The sequence below is a fragment of the Urocitellus parryii genome, chromosome 6, assembly GCF_045843805.1.
Source record: "Urocitellus parryii isolate mUroPar1 chromosome 6, mUroPar1.hap1, whole genome shotgun sequence".
Taxonomy (NCBI): domain Eukaryota; kingdom Metazoa; phylum Chordata; class Mammalia; order Rodentia; family Sciuridae; genus Urocitellus; species Urocitellus parryii.
This window is the reverse complement of record NC_135536.1, coordinates 112,148,616-112,169,033: the sequence shown is the minus strand read 5'-3', so window position 1 is coordinate 112,169,033 and position 20,418 is coordinate 112,148,616. Positions and strand designations below refer to the sequence as shown.

Here is a 20,418-nt window from a genome sequence, read left to right as displayed (position 1 = left end):
TCTTGGACAAAGTATCCTGGGCCAGGGGGTGTAAGGAGGAGGAGCTTCCCCTGGCCTGGAACCCTTCCTGTGAGGGTCCAGAGAATGAAAGGCAGGGAGAAGGGACCCAGAGGAAGCCATGGTATGCAAGGGAGGTGCCAGGCTCCCAAGAGGGGCCAAGGTTCAACAATAAAGTGAACAAACTCAGGCCTCAGGTGGTACCAGAGGTGTGTGCTGCTGATTGGACTTGCTGCGTCTTGCACCCGGTGCTCTGGGCAGCTTGAGTTTGTGTGTGGTGAACCCTCTTGAGACCACGGCCCCAAAGCAGGTTCTTCATCATCTGTGAGACCCCTTGGAGACCTACAAGGGTAAGGGGAGTTGGTAAGAATGGCAGGCCCTGGGGCACACAGCTCACCAGAACACGCCAACCTAAACCCCAGGGAATGGCTCCCTGCTCCCAGCCCCTCCCAAATGCTGCTGATCTGGGGAGAGCATTTCAGCCTGGCTGTCCCAGGCCCACAGCCCAGGTCTAGCCTGCCTTTCCAAGCCCTGCTGAGTTCCCCCCTTGTCCTCCTCCTGAAGCTCCTCTGAGCAGGCCTCTCACCTTCTGTACTCCACCCACAGTGGGCCCATCCTAGGCTACAGGGAGGAACCAGAACCTTCTAGCCAAATTCTCTAGGTCCCACAGAGGTTTGAAGAGGTGACTCAGGAGGCAATTTGGGAGAAAGGAGAACTTTTCACATGGAGGTGGTCAGAACAGGAAGGAGGGAGAAGAATGGACCAAAGCCAGGCTCTTATACAAATTAACAAGAGGTCCCCTCTTCTTTGGCACCAGCAGCCCCTCACCACACCCCACTGGTCCCCTTGTGTAGGGTACAACCTGCTGGCCCTGACAGCATGGGCAAAGCTTGGATTTAGAACCCACAGCCAACCCAGGGAAAGGGGACAAGACAAGGCTGAGAACCCAGTTCTGCCCAGCACCCAGTGGCTCTAGGGCGCCCACTTGCCCCTGTCCTTTGTGAGTGATGGGAGCCCTTGGGAGTCAGCAGGCTGTGTGGCAGGTGGCTAGGAAGAGAAGGGGAAGGAAGAGTGGAGGAGCCTTCCCAGCCAGGGGAGGGTCACCTGAGAGGACGCACTGAGTAGGTAGACGCAGGGCTGGACAGCAGCCTGGCCACCCACAGACACTCCCAGGGGCCTGAAAGGTGGGAGAGCTGGCAAAGGATGGGAGTCAGCCGGGCACTGGCTAGTTGATTCTCCCAGCCGCCCGTAATGTGGCCTGGCAAGGGGGGAACGGAGGCACAGAGAGGCAGTGACTGGGAACAGCAGGTGGGAAGATTGGATCCCAGCCCCAATGTACTGAGGCCTGTGTTCCTGCAATCCATCCCCCAAGGCTGAGACCCAGACTCTGAGCTGGCCCATCCGGGACAGGCTCCATTCCTCTGCAGGGTTGTGGGTGACAAGTCTTCAGGGAGAGTGTGTGCAGTGCCCAATTCCAAGAGGGAGCTTGTCAGAGGGAGACAAGTTCCCTGAGGCAGGCCCAGACTCAGCCCTACCCCAGGGCCACCTTTCTGTTCTCTAATGTCCCCTCTCAGAGTCTGGGAATGGTTCACTTGCTACAGAGCATCAACCTCCAGAATCGGGGGCCCTGAGTCTCACAAGAGCCCTTCTGCGGCCGTTTCCTCAAAATCAACCTGCCCGGGTTGGCCGGACGTCCGCCATGCACGGGAAGCTGGAATCTGACCCTGGTGGCGTAGGGCCCGGTCTCCATGGCAGCAGAGGATTTATTACTGTGGCCTCCACCCAGCTTGGCGGACTTTCAACTCAAAGCCAGAGGAAAAGGAACTGAGAAGCTGGTTCTGAGAAGAGCGGGAGCCCCACGATGGTAAAGTGGGGACCCGTGGCCAGCCGGGTGGGGAGGGCCTCTCACAGAACCCTGCCCTGACCGTCTCCCTCTCTCTGCTGCAGGCCAAGTTCCTTTCCCAGGACCAAATTAATGGTAGGTTGGTTTGTCCTTTAATTAGCAGCTCCCAGCACAATCGGGACCTCTTTATTTTCTCTACTCCTTTTCTGCTCCAGGGAAGGAGGGCCCCAGCCACACCCACGGCAGGGGTCCAGCCGCTGCAGGGATACCCTTGGTGGCGGTAGGGGGGACCTCAGGTGGTGGTGGTGGGACTGCTGGCTTTATGTTTGTCTGGGTGGTTTACAAGCCAGGTCCTGGAGTTCCCACCAGAGCCAGATGGTCAGATTTGGGCAGGAAAGGGTCAGGGAGGAAGAGAGAGACCATTAACAGACTGAAAGGCAGGAAAAGAAAGGGGCTTTGTGATTGGCAGAGAGAGAGAGAGAGCCCAGGTCTGCGCCTTGGGCAGGATGGTCTCCTGGGCCTCAGTTTCCCCATTGTAAAACAGGGTCAGCCAGGGCCCTTCTGCCTAGTCTGAGCATGAACACTCTCCTCTCTGGGTCCTTCAGTTTCGTGTGGCTGGGCTGTTTCCACAAGGCCAAGAGGAGAGGGTTGAGTTACACAGAACTGGGGCCAGACTCGGGCTGCGGGGGCTGGTCCGGAGCACTGGGCAGAAGAGGTCTCCCCACGGCGAATGTAGCAGCTGCTCCTGAGGCCGTGCCCCGGAATCTGCCCCAACAGTGACAGCCCTGGGACTGGTAGTCGGCCCCTGAGCATCCCCTCCCCCAACTCTCTGCCGAACTGTCCCATTGTCAGCTAGACCTTCCTGACCACTAGAGATAAAACGGCAGGCACCCTGGGCCCATGATGCCCTTGGTTCTGCAGACACTGGACATAGCTCCATGTTAACTGGGATTCTAGAGTTCTGGGTACCCGGAGCTTGGTCTAGAAGGGACGGGTGGGGTTGTGGGCTCCAGGTGGGTACCTAACCACAGACCCCTGTCTTGACTCCTTACCCCTAAACTAGGCCAAGACCAGAAAGAGCACGCCAGGGGGCTTTTAAAGTGCCAGGCCCAGGGCAGGGCCCCTCCTCCCCAGCTCTATAGGTGACACTGAATGGCAGGTCGGGGCTGGAGTCCAGCTCTCAGCCTGTGTCCTCCACCCACGCCTGGACATGAGGCTTGCTGGCTCCCCCTCCTGGGGCCTCTGGAACTCCCCAAGGGAAAGAAGGTAATTTCTCTTGGTATCTGAGTCTCTGGCACCAAGAAAGCGACCACTAATGTTTAATGAATGAAAGACTAAACAGGGATAGTAGGAAGAACAGGAGCTTTGGAGGCAGCAGACCTAGAATCCAACCACCTGAGCTTCAGTTTTCTCACCTGTGAGGTAGGTAGGAAGAGAGATGCCGCCTCATCTGGCCTCTGTGTGCTAGGGACAAAGTTAGAAGCTTGCCAGCATATGAGAGCTACATATTTAGGAATTTCACAAGCCAGTTGTCAGAGCCAGAGACTGTTAAATAACATAGGCTCAAACAATGTGCCAAGCCCTACAGAGAGCGAAGAAGACAGCCCTGCTGCCCCCAGATTTGAAAGAAGTTTCAGCTTAATGAATGTAATTTGTACTAGGGCGAGAATTAGTTTAACAGTAGATCGCTTATCAGATTGAATGACAACACAATTTCAATTCATTGGAAAAAGAATTGCCTTCTTTTGTCATGATTTGACAAGTGAAGCTGGCAGGTAACCTCCCTTGTCAAATCATGGTTGAACCCAAACTGTAGGTTAGCAGTGAACCTGAGTATTGGTGAAACTCACTTGTGATAATCAATCAACTAGGCTGACTTTTTTAGAGTTGACTTTTTTGCTGTGTGTAAGTCATGTGTTTCCCATCCTCTGTCGAGTGCGTAGGAAACACGTACATACATGTCAGGGCTGTTGCTTGCTAAACGTTCTCCAGCACGTCACTGGGGTTCTCCTAGGTCTTTTCTGGGACTTTTGCATTTTCCAAGAGAAAACCTAAAGGGGACTTTTAATCCAATTCATCTCACCCTGTTCATTCTTTCATTCAACAAATTTTTGAGTCCTTTCCTGGTGCCAGCCCAGCTCCCTGCATTAGAGATAGAGCAATGAACCATAGAAGACCTCTCCCCTCTCAGGGGTCCCAGGGGAGGACAGAAGGAGAGTGAAGGATGGAGCCTGGGGATGGCTGGACAGTGAGGGGGAACTCCAGGGAGAGGGGAGAGGTGCTGAGGGAGTGCCGGGGCCAGCCTGGCCAGGGCTGCTCTCCAGGTGGCCCTGTTCTCTTGTTCCCGTGTAGGAACTCCAAGTTCAGATCTGGTCTTGCAGTTTTTAAAAGGTATATTTGTTGCAGTAGGAAGACAGAACGCACTTGAGCTATCTGTTTGTTAGGAGGTGGGTCTCCATTTGAGCCCTGCTTGCTGATCACATAGGGGACTCAGTGTGCCCATCTGAAGAGCCAGACAATTGTCCCTGCCTTCCAGCTCTGACCAGATAGGGACAACAGCCAGGAGAGCCAGGGCACATGAGAAACCCAGACAGAAAAGGAATGCAGGGTACGGTGGTGCATGCTTGTAATTCCAGCGACTTGCGGGGCTGAGGCAGGAGGATAACAAATTCAAGCCTCAGCAACTTAGCTAGACCCTGTCTCAAAATAAAAAATAAAAGGGAGTGTGGGTGGCTGACTAGTAGCACACCCCTGGGTTCAATCCTCAGTAACCCCCCCCCCCAAAAAAAAAGGTAGGGTGGCCCTGAGGACACCAGGAACCACACCAGGAAGAGGACTTTACTAAGGAACACAAAGCCACCCTAGGCCTGGGCTACGGGGTTGGGGGATGTACTCTGCCTAGTCTCCACCCCACCCTGCTGTCCTGGGACGGAGGCAGTGTTGCCTGGTGGACAGAGCTCCACTTCAGGGGTCACGCTGCTTAGGTGAGGTTTGAGGCCGCTCTAGGATGGCTTCACACCTGCCCAGCAGGAATAGGCAGTCCCCTCAGAGGGTGAGGAGTAAACCAGGGCTGGGGTGACGGGCTCAGCAATGGGAACTGCCCTTGTTATTTCTGTTACTAGTTAGCAAGTCCCTAGTCCAGGCCTCTGAGGATCCACCCAGGTGTGAAGGCAGTAGAGGAACAGATTGTGGAGCCCAGGCTGGAAGGCCAGGGCCAGGGTACCAGAGCACCTCCAGAGGGCAGCCCACCCTCACCAGAGTCAGGATCCCAGTCTCCAGCCTGGGACCTTTCCCAAGCTCCTGACTGGCTTTCTTCAGCTTCCAGGGCTTGGGAACCGCAGGATAGTCTTGTTGGATTGTGGAATACTGTAACTAGCGCAGCCTGAGCTCTGGCAGCCACTTCATCTTGCTAAGCATCAAGAAAGAAAGGGCCTCGGGGCAGAGTCACCAGCCACCTAGGTTCAGAGCCTGGGGCGCCTCCCGGCAGTTCCCCTTGAAGGCTTTGAAACCAGGCCCAGGCTGTGTCAGAGGGCAAACAGCTTCAGGGGCCAGCAGCTTGGAGGCCCAGGACTGGGCCAGGCGCTCAGAAATGCCCTCAGCTGCAGTGGTAGTAATAGTAGTAGTAATAATAATGATAGTAAATCGTTAAACATGAGAGCCACTTGTCGCCAGGCTCCCTGGAGGGATTTCCTCTGAGTCTGGCTGCCTGACTGTGGGCACTAGCCCTCCCTGGGAAGCCCAGGGGTGGGCGGGGGGGGGGGGGTATTTCAGTTAGCTGTGGGAAGGGAGAGAAAGGGACTGAAGAAGGAAAAGGAGGAGTGAGGCAGGGTTGCCACATAAAATGCTGGACACCCTGTTAAATTTGAACTTCAAATAAACAAATATTTTCTTAGTGTGAGTATATCCCATGCAAAACTCGGGACATGCTTACACTAAAAATTCACCATTTCTCTGAATTCAAATTGAACTTGGAAGTTTTGTGTTTTCCTTTGCTGTATCTGGAAACATTGGTTGGGGATAAGTGTGGGGAGGGGGCCAAAGGAAGGGGAAAAGAAGTGTGAAGGAGGGCTGGGGTACAGCTAGGACCTGGGTTCCATCCCCAGTACTGCAATAAAAGGGGGCCTGGGTCCCAGGGAAGAGGGCAGAGAAGGGGTGGGTGGAGAGTGAGTGAACACAGCTGGTCCTCCCTCCTGCTGTGCAGAATACAAGGAATGCTTCTCCCTGTACGACAAGCAGCAGAGGGGCAAGATAAAAGCCACTGATCTCCTGGTGGCCATGAGGTGCCTGGGAGCCAGCCCGACGCCTGGGGAGGTGCAGCGGCACCTGCAGACCCACGGGATAGGTGAGTGGGCTGAGCGGGCTCCGGGAGGGGCGAGCGGGTGGCACAGAGGGTGGGGTGTGTAGGGCTCACAGGTTAGAGAGGCAGGGGGCAGTGAACCTCCCAGGAGGCAGCTGGCCAAGTGCACTCTGCCTCATCCTCAAGGCAATGGTGACACCCCATCTTGCAGGGGCCCTGGGTCTGGCCATTCCACCAGGTTTATCACAGACCTAGAGAGCGACAGTGCTGCCAGTGATCCCAATGTTGTTTTTATAGAAAAAATGTCCCTTTGGTGAACATCTAACAAATGCTTAGCTCAAATCACCCCAAGAGGGTGGCTGTCCTGATCCTACTCTGCAGGCAAAGATCAAGACTCACAGCCATAGGTAACTTGCCCAAGTACTTAAGCCAATGGTAGAATCAGGATTGGAACTCAGTTCTTCTGATTCCAAAGACTTTCCTGAAAACCATACATGACTGCTAGGAAACTGGAAGAAAACCCTCTTGGAAGGTGGTTCTCTCTGGTGATAGGATTAAGGCTGGTTTTCATTCCCTTTATTGTTCCCTGTATTTTCAACAATGGGAACAGATAGGTCTCTTATCAGAAACAAGTTTTGTGGTTTCTTTTTTTTTTTTTTTAAGTTTTAGTTATCAATGAACCTTTATTTTATTTATTTCTATGCAGTGCTGAGAATCTAACCCAGGGACTCACATGTGCTAGGCAAGCGCTCTACCACTGAGCTACAACCCCAGCCCCTTTGTGATTTCTTTGGGAGATTTGTTTTTAATTTTATTTTTAAAGTCTGGGGTGTCTATTTACATTGGGAGCTGGATGCCCAGGAAGGAGGGACTGGCCTAGAGGAAGAAGTGGCCAGCTTCCAGCATTTAACTGGGAGCCCCCAGGTCACCTCTGTCTCTGGTTCTCAGCATCTGTTGGGGCACTAGAGGTCACATTAGCACACCTGCAGCAACAAGCCCTAGGAGCCATCCTGGGGCAGGTCTTGGAGGGCCAGAGCCTGGTGATAGGGCACTCAGTGGTCTCATTTTCAGCTCTGAAGGAGTGGTGGTTTTTGTCTCCTCTAAACAGGAAGTTGTGGTCAGGGGAAGTTCTGACTTCCTGCTGTTGTGGCCAGGCCAGTGTGTGGGCAGAGGCTTCTGGACATGCCTGGAGGGGGCTGCAGGGAGGGAAAGGCACAGGAGCAGGTGGGGAAGGACCTGAGGTTTGAGCTGGGGGCGGGGCACTTATCCCTCCTCAGAGATCTGCTCTGGTGGCAGAAGTGTGTGTGTGGGGGGACACATGGACCCAGTTCCTTCCAGTTCAGGGGAGGAGGGAAGCACCAGAGGGAAGCTGAGCAGTTGGTGATGACTGTGACTACACACTACAAGCTTCTGTCCCCTGAGGAGGCAAAACGAGGGGATGATAACCGTGGTCACCAAGGGTCACTGGGTGGATGAAATGAAGAATATCCAGTCCAGGAGCTGGTCCATGGTGGGAACTCAGTAGCGGGGGCTGTGTCTTCTTCACCACGACCACTGTCACCATGGTGAACCAGGTGGAGCTGGCGGTGACGAGGGTGCAAGGAGGTAGGTTGGCTTCCCCAAGAGCCTTTCCCTCCCTGCTCACTCTGCTATTTGGGGGTTTCTTAGACAGAAATGGAGAGCTGGATTTCTCCACTTTCCTGACTATTATGCACACGCAAATAAAACAAGAGGATCCAAAGAAAGAAATTCTTCTGGCCATGTTGATGGCAGACAAGGAGAAAAAAGGGTACATCATGGCATCCGAGCTGCGGGCGAAACTCACGAGACTCGGGGAGAAGCTCACCCAGAAGGAAGGTAATTAATTGCCTGACCAGTCTCCCAATGTCTGCAGAGAGTTAGGGAGTTGGGGGAGTTCACCAAAGTACCATCAATGCCACCATGGTTGTGTAGGCTTCTGTAGTTGATATATAGCTGCAAAGCCCAGGAGCAGTCACACTAGCCGGGGACTGGTCTGGGCCCAGTGGTCAGGGTGGAGGGTCAGCCTGGGGAAAGCCCAGCTTGGATCCACTTGGGCAGCCGGGTAGTGGGACATCTGCCCCGCATCATGCTGTGCCTAAGCTCACTGGATCTTCATTTAGTGCACAGGACACCTGGGGAACATGAGTGTCCCTTTACCTGATCAAGGAACTGATGAGGCTGGGCCTGACCACACATGCCTCAAATTCCAGCAGAGCTCAAAGCCAGCCTGAGCAAAAGCAAGTTGCCAAGCAACTCAGTGAGACTCAGTGGCTCAGTGGTCAAATGCCCCTGAGTTCAGTCCCCAGTACACCACTCCACCCCCAAAAAAAGGAGCTGACAGAGGCTGGGATTGTGGCTCAGCGGTAGAGGGCTCGCCTAGCACGTGGGAGGCCCTGGGTTTGATCCTCAGCACCACATAAAAATAATAAATAAAACAAAGATATTGTGTCCACTTACTTCAAAAACAACAAAAAATAAATATTAAAAAAAAAAAGAAGCTGACAAGTGAGTGGTTGCGGGTCAGCTGAGCTGGGAGCTGGATGGAGGTCAAGTGCTGTCCCCATATCACAGCCAGCTGAACAGGGCTGCAGCGTGCTTTCCAAATGGAAATGCTACTTTGCTGCTGACTCTGGAAGATTTAGAGTTCAAGAAGGGGGCTCTGAGGGGCCTTTGCAGGGTCAAGTGGAGAATAAACCTTGCCTCACACCTCCCAGCAGCCCGTCCGTGTGCCTTCCTGCCTTGGAGCAGGACCAGGGGCCTGGGCCTTGGGCCTTCTGGGAAAGCCCTTTGTACATCGTAATGAAAAACCCGTACTGATCCATCTGTGGGTATTCTTCCTGCCTCTCAGCACTAGTTGGTAGTCCCTGGGTCCTGCCTCAGCTGGCATCCCTGGGAGGCCAGGGTTTCTACTTAGGTAGCTCAATTGTCAGCGACGGTCTGGATAGGAAGGCTAGGCTTGGCCACAGTGGGTGTAGGAAAAGGGCTTCAGTAACAACTGACCATCAGCCTTTGGCCAAATCCCAACAAACACTGCAGGGGGTTCGGTTCCCCCTCCGGTTCCCCCTCCTCTGGGGGGGGTACCTCCCACAGGTTCCTTACTCCCTGGAAATGAGGTAGTAACCATCCCTCAAGGCCCTCCAAGAGGCTCACATTCTATAAACCTTCTGCTCAGATTTTATCTGCCTTCACAAAGGCACAGAGCTAAGCATTTAAAAATAGCGCTTCGGGCAGGCAGATTCCTCTTCCCCCATGTTCCGAGGCTGGCAGCTATCACAGTCTCATCTTTCACTGTGGCTGTTTTCAAGTGAACAGGGGGAATCGTGGGCTGTCCTCAACCTCCCAGGCTCTGAGACACTGCTGGCCCTCCATGTGCCAGGTGGAGTGTCAGCAGAGAGAGCAGGGGGTCCTGATTCTGTGGTTAATGATCTCTGGCCAAAGTAACACCATGGCCCTCAAACACACATCTCTTATTTGTTTAACCTGCAAAGAACATTTCAAAGAAAGTGGTGGAGACCAATTTCCTTCCCACTTGCTGTGGGAGAAAGGATGATAACAGAAGTAGGAATCCCTTTTTTTTTTTTTTTTAGTTGTAGTTGGACACAATACCTTTATTTTATTTATTTATTTTTATGTGGTGCTGAGGATTAAACCCAGCGCCTCACTCGTTCTTAGGCGAGCACTCTACCGCTGAGCCACAACCCAGCCCCAAAGAAGTAGGAATCCCTTATCCTTGGTGATTGAAAAAAAATATTCAGTTTTATTGAAGAGAGGCCACAGTGGAAAAGGATAAACTGAATGGCTCTTCTTGCCAGTGCCTGGGACAAGCTACTATTTTATCTCAGAAGTCTAAAACCAGAGGGGGGAAATGCAAATGAAGTTTTTTATTTTATTTTTTAAGCAAGGCAGAATTAACAGCAGTTTTGCAAGCTTTGAGCCTTACACACTGTTAGATTTATTTTCCCAGGCCCAAAATACATATCTTTTCTTTATTGGTGTAAGGCACGTGCTCTACCCATGAGCTGCACCCCTGCCCTACGCTTTTCTTTAGAGGTGGTGGTAGCAGAAGCGCTTATCACTAGGCCCTCCTGGCATGGAGGTATCTTGGGGAGGAACATTGACATGGAGGAGTGGGGAGGTGAGGGGCAGCTGAAGCCTGGGTGGCTCTGTCCAGAAGGGAGCTGCAGAAAATACCTATGGTGGCGGGCAGAGGGGTGGGTGATAGCAGACAAAATGCCTGGGCCAACTCTCTCTCTAAACCAAGGCTCAGAGGTCTGAGATCATCTTCACAGAAAACAAGAGGTGGGGGCTGGGGCTCAGGAGCAGAGCACTTGCCTGGCATGTGTGAGGCACTGGGTTCGATTCTTAGCACCATATATAAATAAGTGAATAAAAACAAAGGTCCATCAACAACTAACAAAAGAATAAAAACACGAGGTGGCTTCAGTGACTGGATTTTCGCCAGGATTCCTGCCCAGCCCAACCAAACCAGTGGTTTCCAGATGGGAGTGGGCAGGTTGTCGTCTGTTCTGGTTTACTCCCTGGTGTACAAGAAGTTCCCTGGACGCTCAGGAAGACCTTTGGGGAGCCCCAACCTCAAAAGAAGTGTCTTATAACCCCAAATCCAAACAAAAATTTCATGTGATTTATTGCAGTGGAGGATCTTTTCAAGGAAGCAAATATTGAACCAAATGGCAAAGTGAAGTATGACGAGTTTATCCAGAAGATCACCCTTCCTGTGCAGGACTACTGAATGAGCAGAGTACAAGAGATGATCCCTGGATCTGAAAACCGGGACTGGTTGATTTTTTAAAAGGAAAATGTTCCTTTCATTCTAGGGTGATGGCAAACACGGTGCAAAGACAACATTAGCTAGGCATAAGTAGCAATAAGTATTTCCAGCCATGGTATCAGCATGTCTTTAATAAAAAGATTTGTATTACCAGGTGCGGTGGCACATGCCTGTAATCCCAGTGGCTCAGGAGGCTGAGGCAGGAGGATCAAAAGTTCAAAGCCAGCGTCAGCAAAAGCAAGGTGCTAAGCAACTCAGTGAGACCCTGTGTCTAAATAAAATGTGAAATAGGGCTGGGATGGGGCTCAGTGGTCCAGTGGCCCTGAGTTCAATCTTTAGTGCCTCCTTTCCCACGAAGATTTGCATTGATTTCAGAAGTTCTCATGAGTCCAGCCCTTCCTGTTGGTTTAGTCGGGCCTACATTCCAGTCCTGGGTCTGCCACTTACCAGCTCTATGATTTCATCCCTGAGGGCCTTAGGGTTCAGACAAAGCCTGGATCTCTAATTTTACCTCACGGAGCCCATTGAGGAAGGATGGAGATAGATAGGGCCTTGAAAATGCACAGCAGCCTGAAGGACATGTAGAATCCGAGTTCCCATTACGGCGTTTCTCTTGAAGAAGGCAGGCTACCCAGAATGCCCTAGCTGTAAATAAGTGTTTATTTAGGTGCTACAACCACTTTCCACATTTTCAAGATAGAGCCAGTGCTAGCTGAGAAATGGCAACAAGCAGAGTGAAAACACACACACACACACACACACACACTCTTCTTGAAGCACCACAGACCCAAATTCTCCTCTCCTTTTCGACAGAGTGACACGGTTCAGGACACTCATTTATCAACAGAGAACAGGGTAGCAACACTCTCAGAATGTTGAGCTGTGCACTGGGCTGTTTGCAGGCCCAGAAGTTCCAGAAAGTAGGATGATGCGCTCAAGTGACCTAAACTGATCATAACCTTAAGCTGGGACTAACATGGAGGATGTCACTAAGAGGCGTCTTCTGGGTCATGGCCATGGTACAAGATGGCTGGAAACAGTTGTGAGGCAACAGTCCTTCTGGGAGCACTTCCAGCTCAAGTAACTTTGAGTTACACAGTCATGAGTGGCAGGCGGGGCTGCCTGGGACTCAGAGATATCCATGCACTTGTCAAATTGAGGGCCTAGGGATACTGTTGGCACAGTCCTAAAAAGGGCAGGAGTACTTTAATCTATTTATTAAAATTAGGCTGTGGCTGAAACATCAGAGAACCAGATTAAGAAGGGGGAATGTCTTTTGGAAGGTTATATATGACACCGATCTTTTACTAAAGGTTGCACAGGTTAAGTGCAACCATCTCATCCATGTTGCATGGCATCAGACCAAACTGAGGTCCTGAGAAAGGAGGCTATCATTTCCCCAATAGTATAATTGCCAAGGGGAGTTGAGCAGAAATGCCCTAGCTGTAAATGTGTTTTAAGGGATTTGAGGTTTATATGACTTGGTGGTTGTCTTTAATAAATAAAACAGAAATAGCCTGGTGCAGTGGCACACTCCTATAATCCCAGCAACTTGGGAGGCTGAGACAGGAGGACCAAAAGTTTGAGGCCAGCCTCAGCAAGAACTTCATCAATTTAGCAAGACCCTATCTCAAAATAAAGAGGGCTGGAGAGAGGGAGAGGGGGCCAGAGAAAAAAAATAGAGGGAGGGAGGGAGAAAGAATACAATACACAATTTCTGGGGCAGCACTCAGGACCCTGGAGGAGTTAAGAGCAAGTCAGGGTACTGAACACTAAAACTTCATTATCTAAACAGTAAATCCACTTGAAGGCACACTGGAACTTGGCCTCCAAGAGAGATCTGCTGTATTTCACTGTCAGGCAAGGGTCCCAAACAAACGCTTCTTTTAAACTCTAGTCACCAACATTAGGAAGCAAAACCAATCTGGAATACCAAATCTAGACAGGTGATAAATACTGATGGAACAGGAAAAGGAAATTCTGAACTATAATAACAAAGCTCTGTTCTATTTATCACTGGCCAGAATATGATTTTAAAGCAAGTTCTAGGAATCTCCTTTGCCTAACAGGAACATGAAGTATAGCTTGCTAAAAGCACGCAGTGGGCAGGGTGGTCATCAGAACCCCTACCTCATGGTCCTTTTCAAGGGTCGGGGTGGCTGGCAGTCAAGTTCCTATGAAATTACCTCAGCCCCAGGAGAGGCTTTTAGCTCCCTCAGTCCTGGTTTCATGCTCATTCTTGAAATTCTGATTGGCTTACCTGGCACCTGGTGCTTTTAGAAAAACAGTCACAGTGTTCTCAGCAAACTGCAGGTATTAAACAGATTTAAAACTAAAGAGATGTTGTGGTTCATTACAAAGCTTGCCATATTTCAATAAGAAAGGGAAATGGTGGCCATGTATTAATTACTTACCTCAAAGCAGCTGCAAGCCTATTAGGTGCTCATCATGCTTTGAAATCTCGGGATGAAAGGGGCTTTGGAATCACAAAGCACTGTCACTTTTCTCATTGGGACTGTCCCCTGGTCCACCCAGTAATATTATTTTACAGAAGACAAATTAACTGAAGGCTTTTCTTTTATTACATCTAAAGAGCTCTACATAAACAGGTAACATTCAATAGGTAAACAATTTTTTTCCAATGCATGTAATAAATATTTTCACTTGGTACTTTTATACAAACTGACATTGGTCTACTATACATTTTTAAAAGCCATTTTACTGGTTTGGCATGCGGTATGGAAATCCTAAGAGAGAAAGTCTTAAGGCAATGAATCACAGATTTAAGTTCATGGAATTTATGGTAACTTTTATATCTGTTTATATACATTTTCCCCTTTGTTAATTAAACAACAGCAGCACACTCTGGGACCACCAGCTAGTCTCCCTCCCTCTTTCTGAAATCTAAGTTTTGTGTTTAATTAAAAAACAGAATTCAACATGTACTTACAAAAAGAAATTCTTACTAAAATAAATGCAAACGTGCTTTAAAAAGTCCTGAAGATCCTGAAAGTTTTATGTACTTGAAATTGCTTTAGAAACAATGCTTTTTCCATATTTATTAATTTACAGCTGGGATATATTTTCAATTTCACACACTTGTTTCAAAGGAAAATCTACCCAAGAAATCACATCTTTCAGAAGCATAAATGAATCTTTCTTAAGTCAGTAATGACATAGAATTGTGATATTCTAAATCAATATAGAAAAAATTTAATGCTCAAAACAGTCAACCAAGTGTGGCATGGTTAAGTATCAGAATTTTTTAAAAAAGAGATGTGTCCAACAATGCCCACATAGCAATTAAAAGCCACTTCAACCCTGCCAAACAGCTATTTTCTGTGTGTATAGAGCTCTCTCCAGATGTGTACACACATGCAGCACTGCACAGAAGGAAGGATATGTGCACCTATCATGAAAGACCAAGGCAAAGGGGTTGTAACAACTGGCTTCAAGATTCGAGAAACTCTTTGTCCACAGACAGCATAGCAATGTTGGCATGGGTTGGGGAGTGAGTGTGGGCTGAGGAAAAGAGAAAAGTGGCTTAACTTCTTTTAAAAAATTAGGAAAAGGGTGTAGTGCATGACTCAATAATTTTTACAAATCATGAAAGTCTGATTGACTCATAACGAACATGAAACCAACAAGTGATAACTATTACTTAATGCAACATCTTAAAAAGTTAACAACTGAAGGAAACGAACTTCTCAGAGTGGAATGAACTATAAAGACAACTGAATGGTTGGTTCTCCTGTGGGGACATGACCAAAGCCACTGGACAGACATCTATTTCTCCCTATTACCTATTCTTCCCTTAGATTGGTATAATAAAGGGCATGGAGGGAAATTAACCCCTTCCAAAATTGGGCCAAGGAAAGCAGAGGTACGGATTTTCAACTGGATCATTCAAAGAGTTTATAATTCAGCATCGTATACAAAGTTATTGATCGGAATTTTGAGACCACTAACAACAACAAAAAAGCAGAGAAAACAGAAACAAAACCCCAAAACAGGAATAAAGAAAACTATTCACTTAACCTATGGTAGTTGAATAGAAATGTTTTCTATTCACAATGTAAAATCAGAAACAGTGCTCTACAATTTTAGTAATTTCTACCTTAATCCAAATTTAGACACAAATTATGATACTATTCAAAATTAGTCTAAATTAATATGGCAATGAAAGTTCTTAAAGTGTTCACTCACCACTACTCCAGATTCATTTAAAAACTTAACTATTTCTTGTTTTAACTGACAATAAATTTTTTTATTGCAAATTGTTTTGTGACTATAACTCAGCCATTTATGTGTGGAATACACATGCGTAGGGGAAGACTATGTAACTCACTTGTTACTCACACACACTTGTTTATAAATACATATATACACACACACATATACATATCAACACCAACTTTTTTTCAAAATTCAAGTCAACAATTTAGTAAGAGAGATGCTGTAAAAACATATTATTTTTAGATGCCACACAGTCATGTGAACCATTAATTTTATCATACAGCCAAAAGACATAGCCATCTTGAATTCTACCTGGATTGAAGTAGGTCAGTGTTACCAATGCAAGGTTGAAATTGACAAGTTTATACACAAAAGTGGTCCTTCATCAACTCTGAGAAATACTAAACAGCTGTGATATAAAAACCCAGTCTGGAAAACTGGCAATCATTATCTTTTCTGTTAAACCTCTACTCTCAATCAACTGAAATACATTTTCCATATCTGAGAACATAATATCTTCTCTGATGAGGATTTTGGAACACAAGTAAACCACTTTTCCTTTCCTTCAACCTTTACTTATCTCCTGAAAAACAGTTTTCAATATATTTACATGTTCCACTATTTAGAGCAGATCAGATCCATTCATGAATTTTAAAAAAATGACTTTCCTATGTCATGCTTGTCATTAAAAGATGAAGACAAAATAAACTAGGTAGATAGGTTAAGAACATAAGTACACTCACGGAGAATAAAAATGACTAAGGTTCAAATGCATTTTGAACCTTGTTTACCAAGACAGTAGATTTCTATAGATCCACATGTGTGGTGCATTGCATTTTCCAAACAAAATTTACTTTTAGGGTAATTGACTCGTCTATCTTCTTTTTGAGGTGATGTAACCCTTCTGTCAGCTGCACAAAATACCCAGCAGGACTTTCTAAGCTATTATCACTTCCTACTTTGGTATGAAGATCTTACATGAAAACTTGTTACCCTGTGGCCAAAAAAGCAGGTATTCACAGACTTGGCTTAAATACAAAACACTGGCAGTCCAGATTTAGAATTGAGAACTAGACTAAAGTGTATTATTCACAGGTCTAGTAAGCCTACTCCTTACCCAGACAGCTTTCTCCAGTATTTCTACAGCGTATTCTCAGGGGGGTTTAGAGCAAGTCAGAATATATGATGGAGAACATGCAACTGGGATAGTTGATAAAGATACTCACACTTGAGTTCAAGACCTTTAAAGCACTTTAAAAGAAGCAGGCAACTAATATATTAACTGAATGCAAACTCCAGAAGAGAGGGAACAGTAATGACAGAAAAATACATACAGACACACACACTGAACACACACGCCCATGAGCTATGACCTGAAAATACATAGGGAATGAAAGTGGGACAGATGAGATTTATAACTTAAGGCTGGATAAAATATGCACACACACACACAAAAAAAAAAAACAGAACCCAAGTCTGTCATTTTTAAAAAATGGTAATCAAACTATCCCTCCCAACCCCCTCCCCACAACAAAGCCCACAATTTAAAACTTCATACATGCAATTCCTTTTCTGCTTACTGCAAATAAAATAATGCCATTGAAGTAAAATAAAACCAAAACCATAGGACAGATCATGAAAAATCTTCAGAATCCAGAAAAAAAATGAACTGAAGGTGGCTTGTGGGTGCTTTTTTCTTTTCTTTCCTTTTTTTTTTTTAAACAAGTGTTTTATCAGGCAGTCTTAGATTTATATACAAAAGTAAAACTGAAAATATAGTTTTGTTCTCTGTACATTTCTTTTAATTTTTTCCCTAAAAAAAGGAAAAAAAAAAACACGCTGTACTTTTCTAAACAGAATAAGATAAGACAGAGCACAAAGTTCTCTTCTTTCTGCCAAGTTCATTTAATCTAGGATGGGTAGGAGCAGCAGGGGCAAGGGATCAGTCCAATGAGATAATGTCTGGTATGATGCCAAAGATGGACGCTGTGTCCGTGCTGCTCCTGTTTGTGACAGTGTGGCTATGGCTCTCCCTCAGGCTGTTGGAAGACACAAGGCTGCTGTTGCTGCCACTACTGCTTCCATTGGTGGTTGGCAGGGAAGTGCTGCCTCCTGCACTTAACTGATCGAGGAACATCTGTGAGGAGGTATATGGGAAAAATCTCGACGAGTGCAGGAGGTCTTGATCATCTGAGACTGCTGCTGCTGCAGCGGCAAGCAGGGAGGTGCTGTAATGCTAGGGAGGAGACCAAAGACAAAACACGCTCGTTATACTTATAAAGTAGACATTTTCTCTCAGCAAAACAACGTCCTAAGTTTACCATATCCTTAGTATCTGTTTCTGAAACATAACATTTGCAAAATCAAATGGCTTTATGTAAAATAACTGGATCATTGGTCTTGAGAGACATTTTTGTATCTGAAACTGGCAAAGTTTCTTGATTGCTTTTTGCTTTAATCTGTATTGCAAGAGATTCTCAAGATTCTATTCCCAATATGTTTAGAAGCAGCAGAAAAGCGGACAGTTTACCCTCTGCTCTTGAGATACAGTCATGCATCGCCTAAGGACAGGAATCCATTCTAAGAACCATGACACCAGGTGATTTCATCATTGTGCGAATAACCATTTGGAGCACACTTACATAAACCTAGATGCCAGAGCTTAGTACTTGTAGGCAACTGGAACACAATGGTCTTTGTGTACCTGTATGTATCTAAACACAGCAAAGGCACAGTAAAAACACAGGAGATGTAAAATGGTACACCTGCATAGGGTACTATGAATGGAGTGTGCAAGACTAGACATTGCTCCAGGTCAGTGAGTGAGTGGCAAGTGGATATGAAGGTCAAGGGCACTATAACTGGAGACTAGAAATATTACAGTTAGGCTACACTAAGTTTATTTTAAAAAAAACCAAACAAACCTTTTTCTTCAATAATAAACAAACCTTAATGTACTATAACTTTTTTACTTTATAAGTTTTTACACTTTTGAAAAATATCCACCCCTTTCCTTTTTTGGTACTGAAGATTGAACCCAGGGCCTCACACATGCTAGGCAAGTGCTTCAACACAGAGCTTCATTCCCAGCCATTATATTTTGAGACAGGGTCCTGCTAAGGTGCCCAGGCCTCAAATTTGCAGTCTTCCTACCTCACCCTTCCAAGTAATGGGATTAAGGGTGCATGCCACTGAACCTGGCTTTTTTTTTTTTTTTAATTGATTCTTTGTAACGATACTTAGCTTAAAACATAAACACACTGAATAGTTACACAAAAATATTTTCTTTCTTTATATCCTTATTCTATAAGCTTTAAAAATTTTTACCTTTTTGCATATTTAATTGTTTGGTTAAAAACCAAGACACAAAAACACACATTAGCTTGGGCTTACATAGGGTCATCATTACCACTGTCTTCTACCTCTACATTCTGTCCCTACTGAAAGGTCTTCAGGGAAAATGACAAGCAAAAAGTTGTCATCTTCTGTAACAATATTGTCTTCTGTAGTTTCTTGTGAGTTCTTCCTGAGGAGGTGGCACTCTTCAGAAATTTGTCCACAATGAATTGCTTTGTTTGTTTTCCTTTTTCATTATAGATTTGCTTATAAGCAGATAATGCACCACAGACATTCCTCTCTCTTAATGAAAACCTTTTGATGTTGGGTTTCATGTTTTCAAAAAATTTAAGGCCCTTGTTGAGGTCTGCAAAATCTTCCATACCCTTTACTTTGAATTTTCTTAGGGATTCTTCTTTTTCTTTTCCCACAATTTCCTTTTCTTTTGCTTCTTCTTCAGCTATGCATTCCTGTTCTAATTTCCACAGCTTCTGAATAGTCAATTCCTCAGGAGTCACCTCTAGGAATTCCTCAGTGTCATCCTCTTCCACACACAACCATCTCCACCACAACCTTGTTGATTTTTGCAACTTCCTCATCCTTGGCAAATCCTTTGAAGTCAAGGACAAACCTCCTGAGTGTCTTCTTTTAGATGCTATTCATACACTCCTTGGTGACCTCAACCCAAACCATGTTTTTCATTCATAAATGCAATCCTTCCAGAACTACATCAGCATCTTCTGTGTCCTCCTCAGCTGCAGCCCTAGTCCGAGCAGAGGACCTCCTTAGGTAATAGGCCTTGAAAGCCGTTGTAACTCCTTGATCCATTGGTTGGATCAAAGAAGTGGTGTTTGGAGAGAGAAACACCATTCTGATACTAAGATACAGATCATTAATAGAGAGGATGTGTGGAAGTATTATAAACAATAAGCAAAACTTGAAAGGTATGTTATAGTACTTCACTGCACTGGCACAACAATTCAGGAAGGCATCTTGGGAGAGAAGTGACTTCTTATGGCTCCTGTAGAACACTGCAATGGGTGCTTTCAAGTCTTGTTGTCTTCAATGAAGCAGATCCTTTAATAGCTTCCCCCTCACTTTGTTCTTGTCTTTCAAGTTCACAGCTACAGTGGAATGGGACATGCCTGACTGGTAAGCAATAACCATCACTAATGTTCCACAATTATAGTCCTTAATCACTTTGTATGTGTGTATGTGTGGTGTTGAGTATTAATCTTGAACACACTAGACAAGTGTTTTACCACTGAACTATACTCCTAGCCCCCTAATGACTTTTAATTTTGATTCCAGGACATCACTTGATGCCCTCTGACTGGCAACACCAGCAGTGAATTTTGTATGGTTAGGGGCCAGAATGAACAAAGCAACACAAGAGAAAATGATGCAATCAAGAGATGCAGTAAATGAGGCATACGAGGCTGCTGCCATTTAACATGTATTATCATTATCAAGTATTATGCACTTTACATAATTGTATGAGCTACACTTTTATACCACTAGCAGCAGAGATTTGTCTATGCCAGAATCATCACAAACATGAATAATGTGTTGTGCTATGACATAACAATGGCTACAATGTCATGAAGCAATAGGAATTTTTCAGCTCCACTGTAATCTCATAAGATCACTGTCATATATGTAGTTTGTCCTTGATCAAAACACTGCGGTGCATGACTGTATTTGGCCAAGAAATCTATCAGCCAATATGAACTTCCCTGTTTCTTTAACCAACAAACCAACACTGTTCTTATTACCTGCTGAGACAATACTGAAACCAGGAACTTTTATTTAAATTACTAATGCCATAGCAATAATTTATTTTCCAAGATAAATTATTATTTCTCCTGGCTACATTTTATACTTTTGAATATACAATTA

The 20,418-nt window shown here is 46.3% G+C and overlaps 2 protein-coding genes across 6 annotated transcripts in view; one reads left to right on the top strand and one right to left on the bottom strand.

The window, feature by feature from the left end:
• Positions 1-1,796: 1,796 nt before the first annotated feature.
• Calml4 (calmodulin like 4) lies at positions 1,797-14,165 on the top strand. Its single transcript, XM_026408827.2, has 5 exons — positions 1,797-1,861; positions 1,945-1,975; positions 6,042-6,182; positions 7,806-7,994; positions 10,811-14,165. Exons 1-5 carry the CDS (start codon positions 1,859-1,861, stop codon positions 10,906-10,908), a joined length of 462 nt encoding a protein of 153 aa, XP_026264612.1. The 5' UTR covers positions 1,797-1,858; the 3' UTR covers positions 10,909-14,165.
• Pias1 (protein inhibitor of activated STAT 1) overlaps positions 10,834-20,418 on the bottom strand; it is a 131,419-nt gene continuing 121,834 nt past the window's right edge. For 3 of the 5 annotated variants that reach the window (XM_026408806.2, XM_026408808.2, XM_026408807.2), the window contains exon 14: positions 10,834-17,419. In XM_026408806.2, coding sequence (XP_026264591.1) covers positions 17,126-17,419 — 294 coding nt within the window. In that variant the 3' untranslated portion in view covers positions 10,834-17,125. The remainder of the gene's footprint in view (positions 17,420-20,418) is intronic. The other 2 variants (XM_026408810.2, XM_026408809.2) reach the window with 2 other exon arrangements.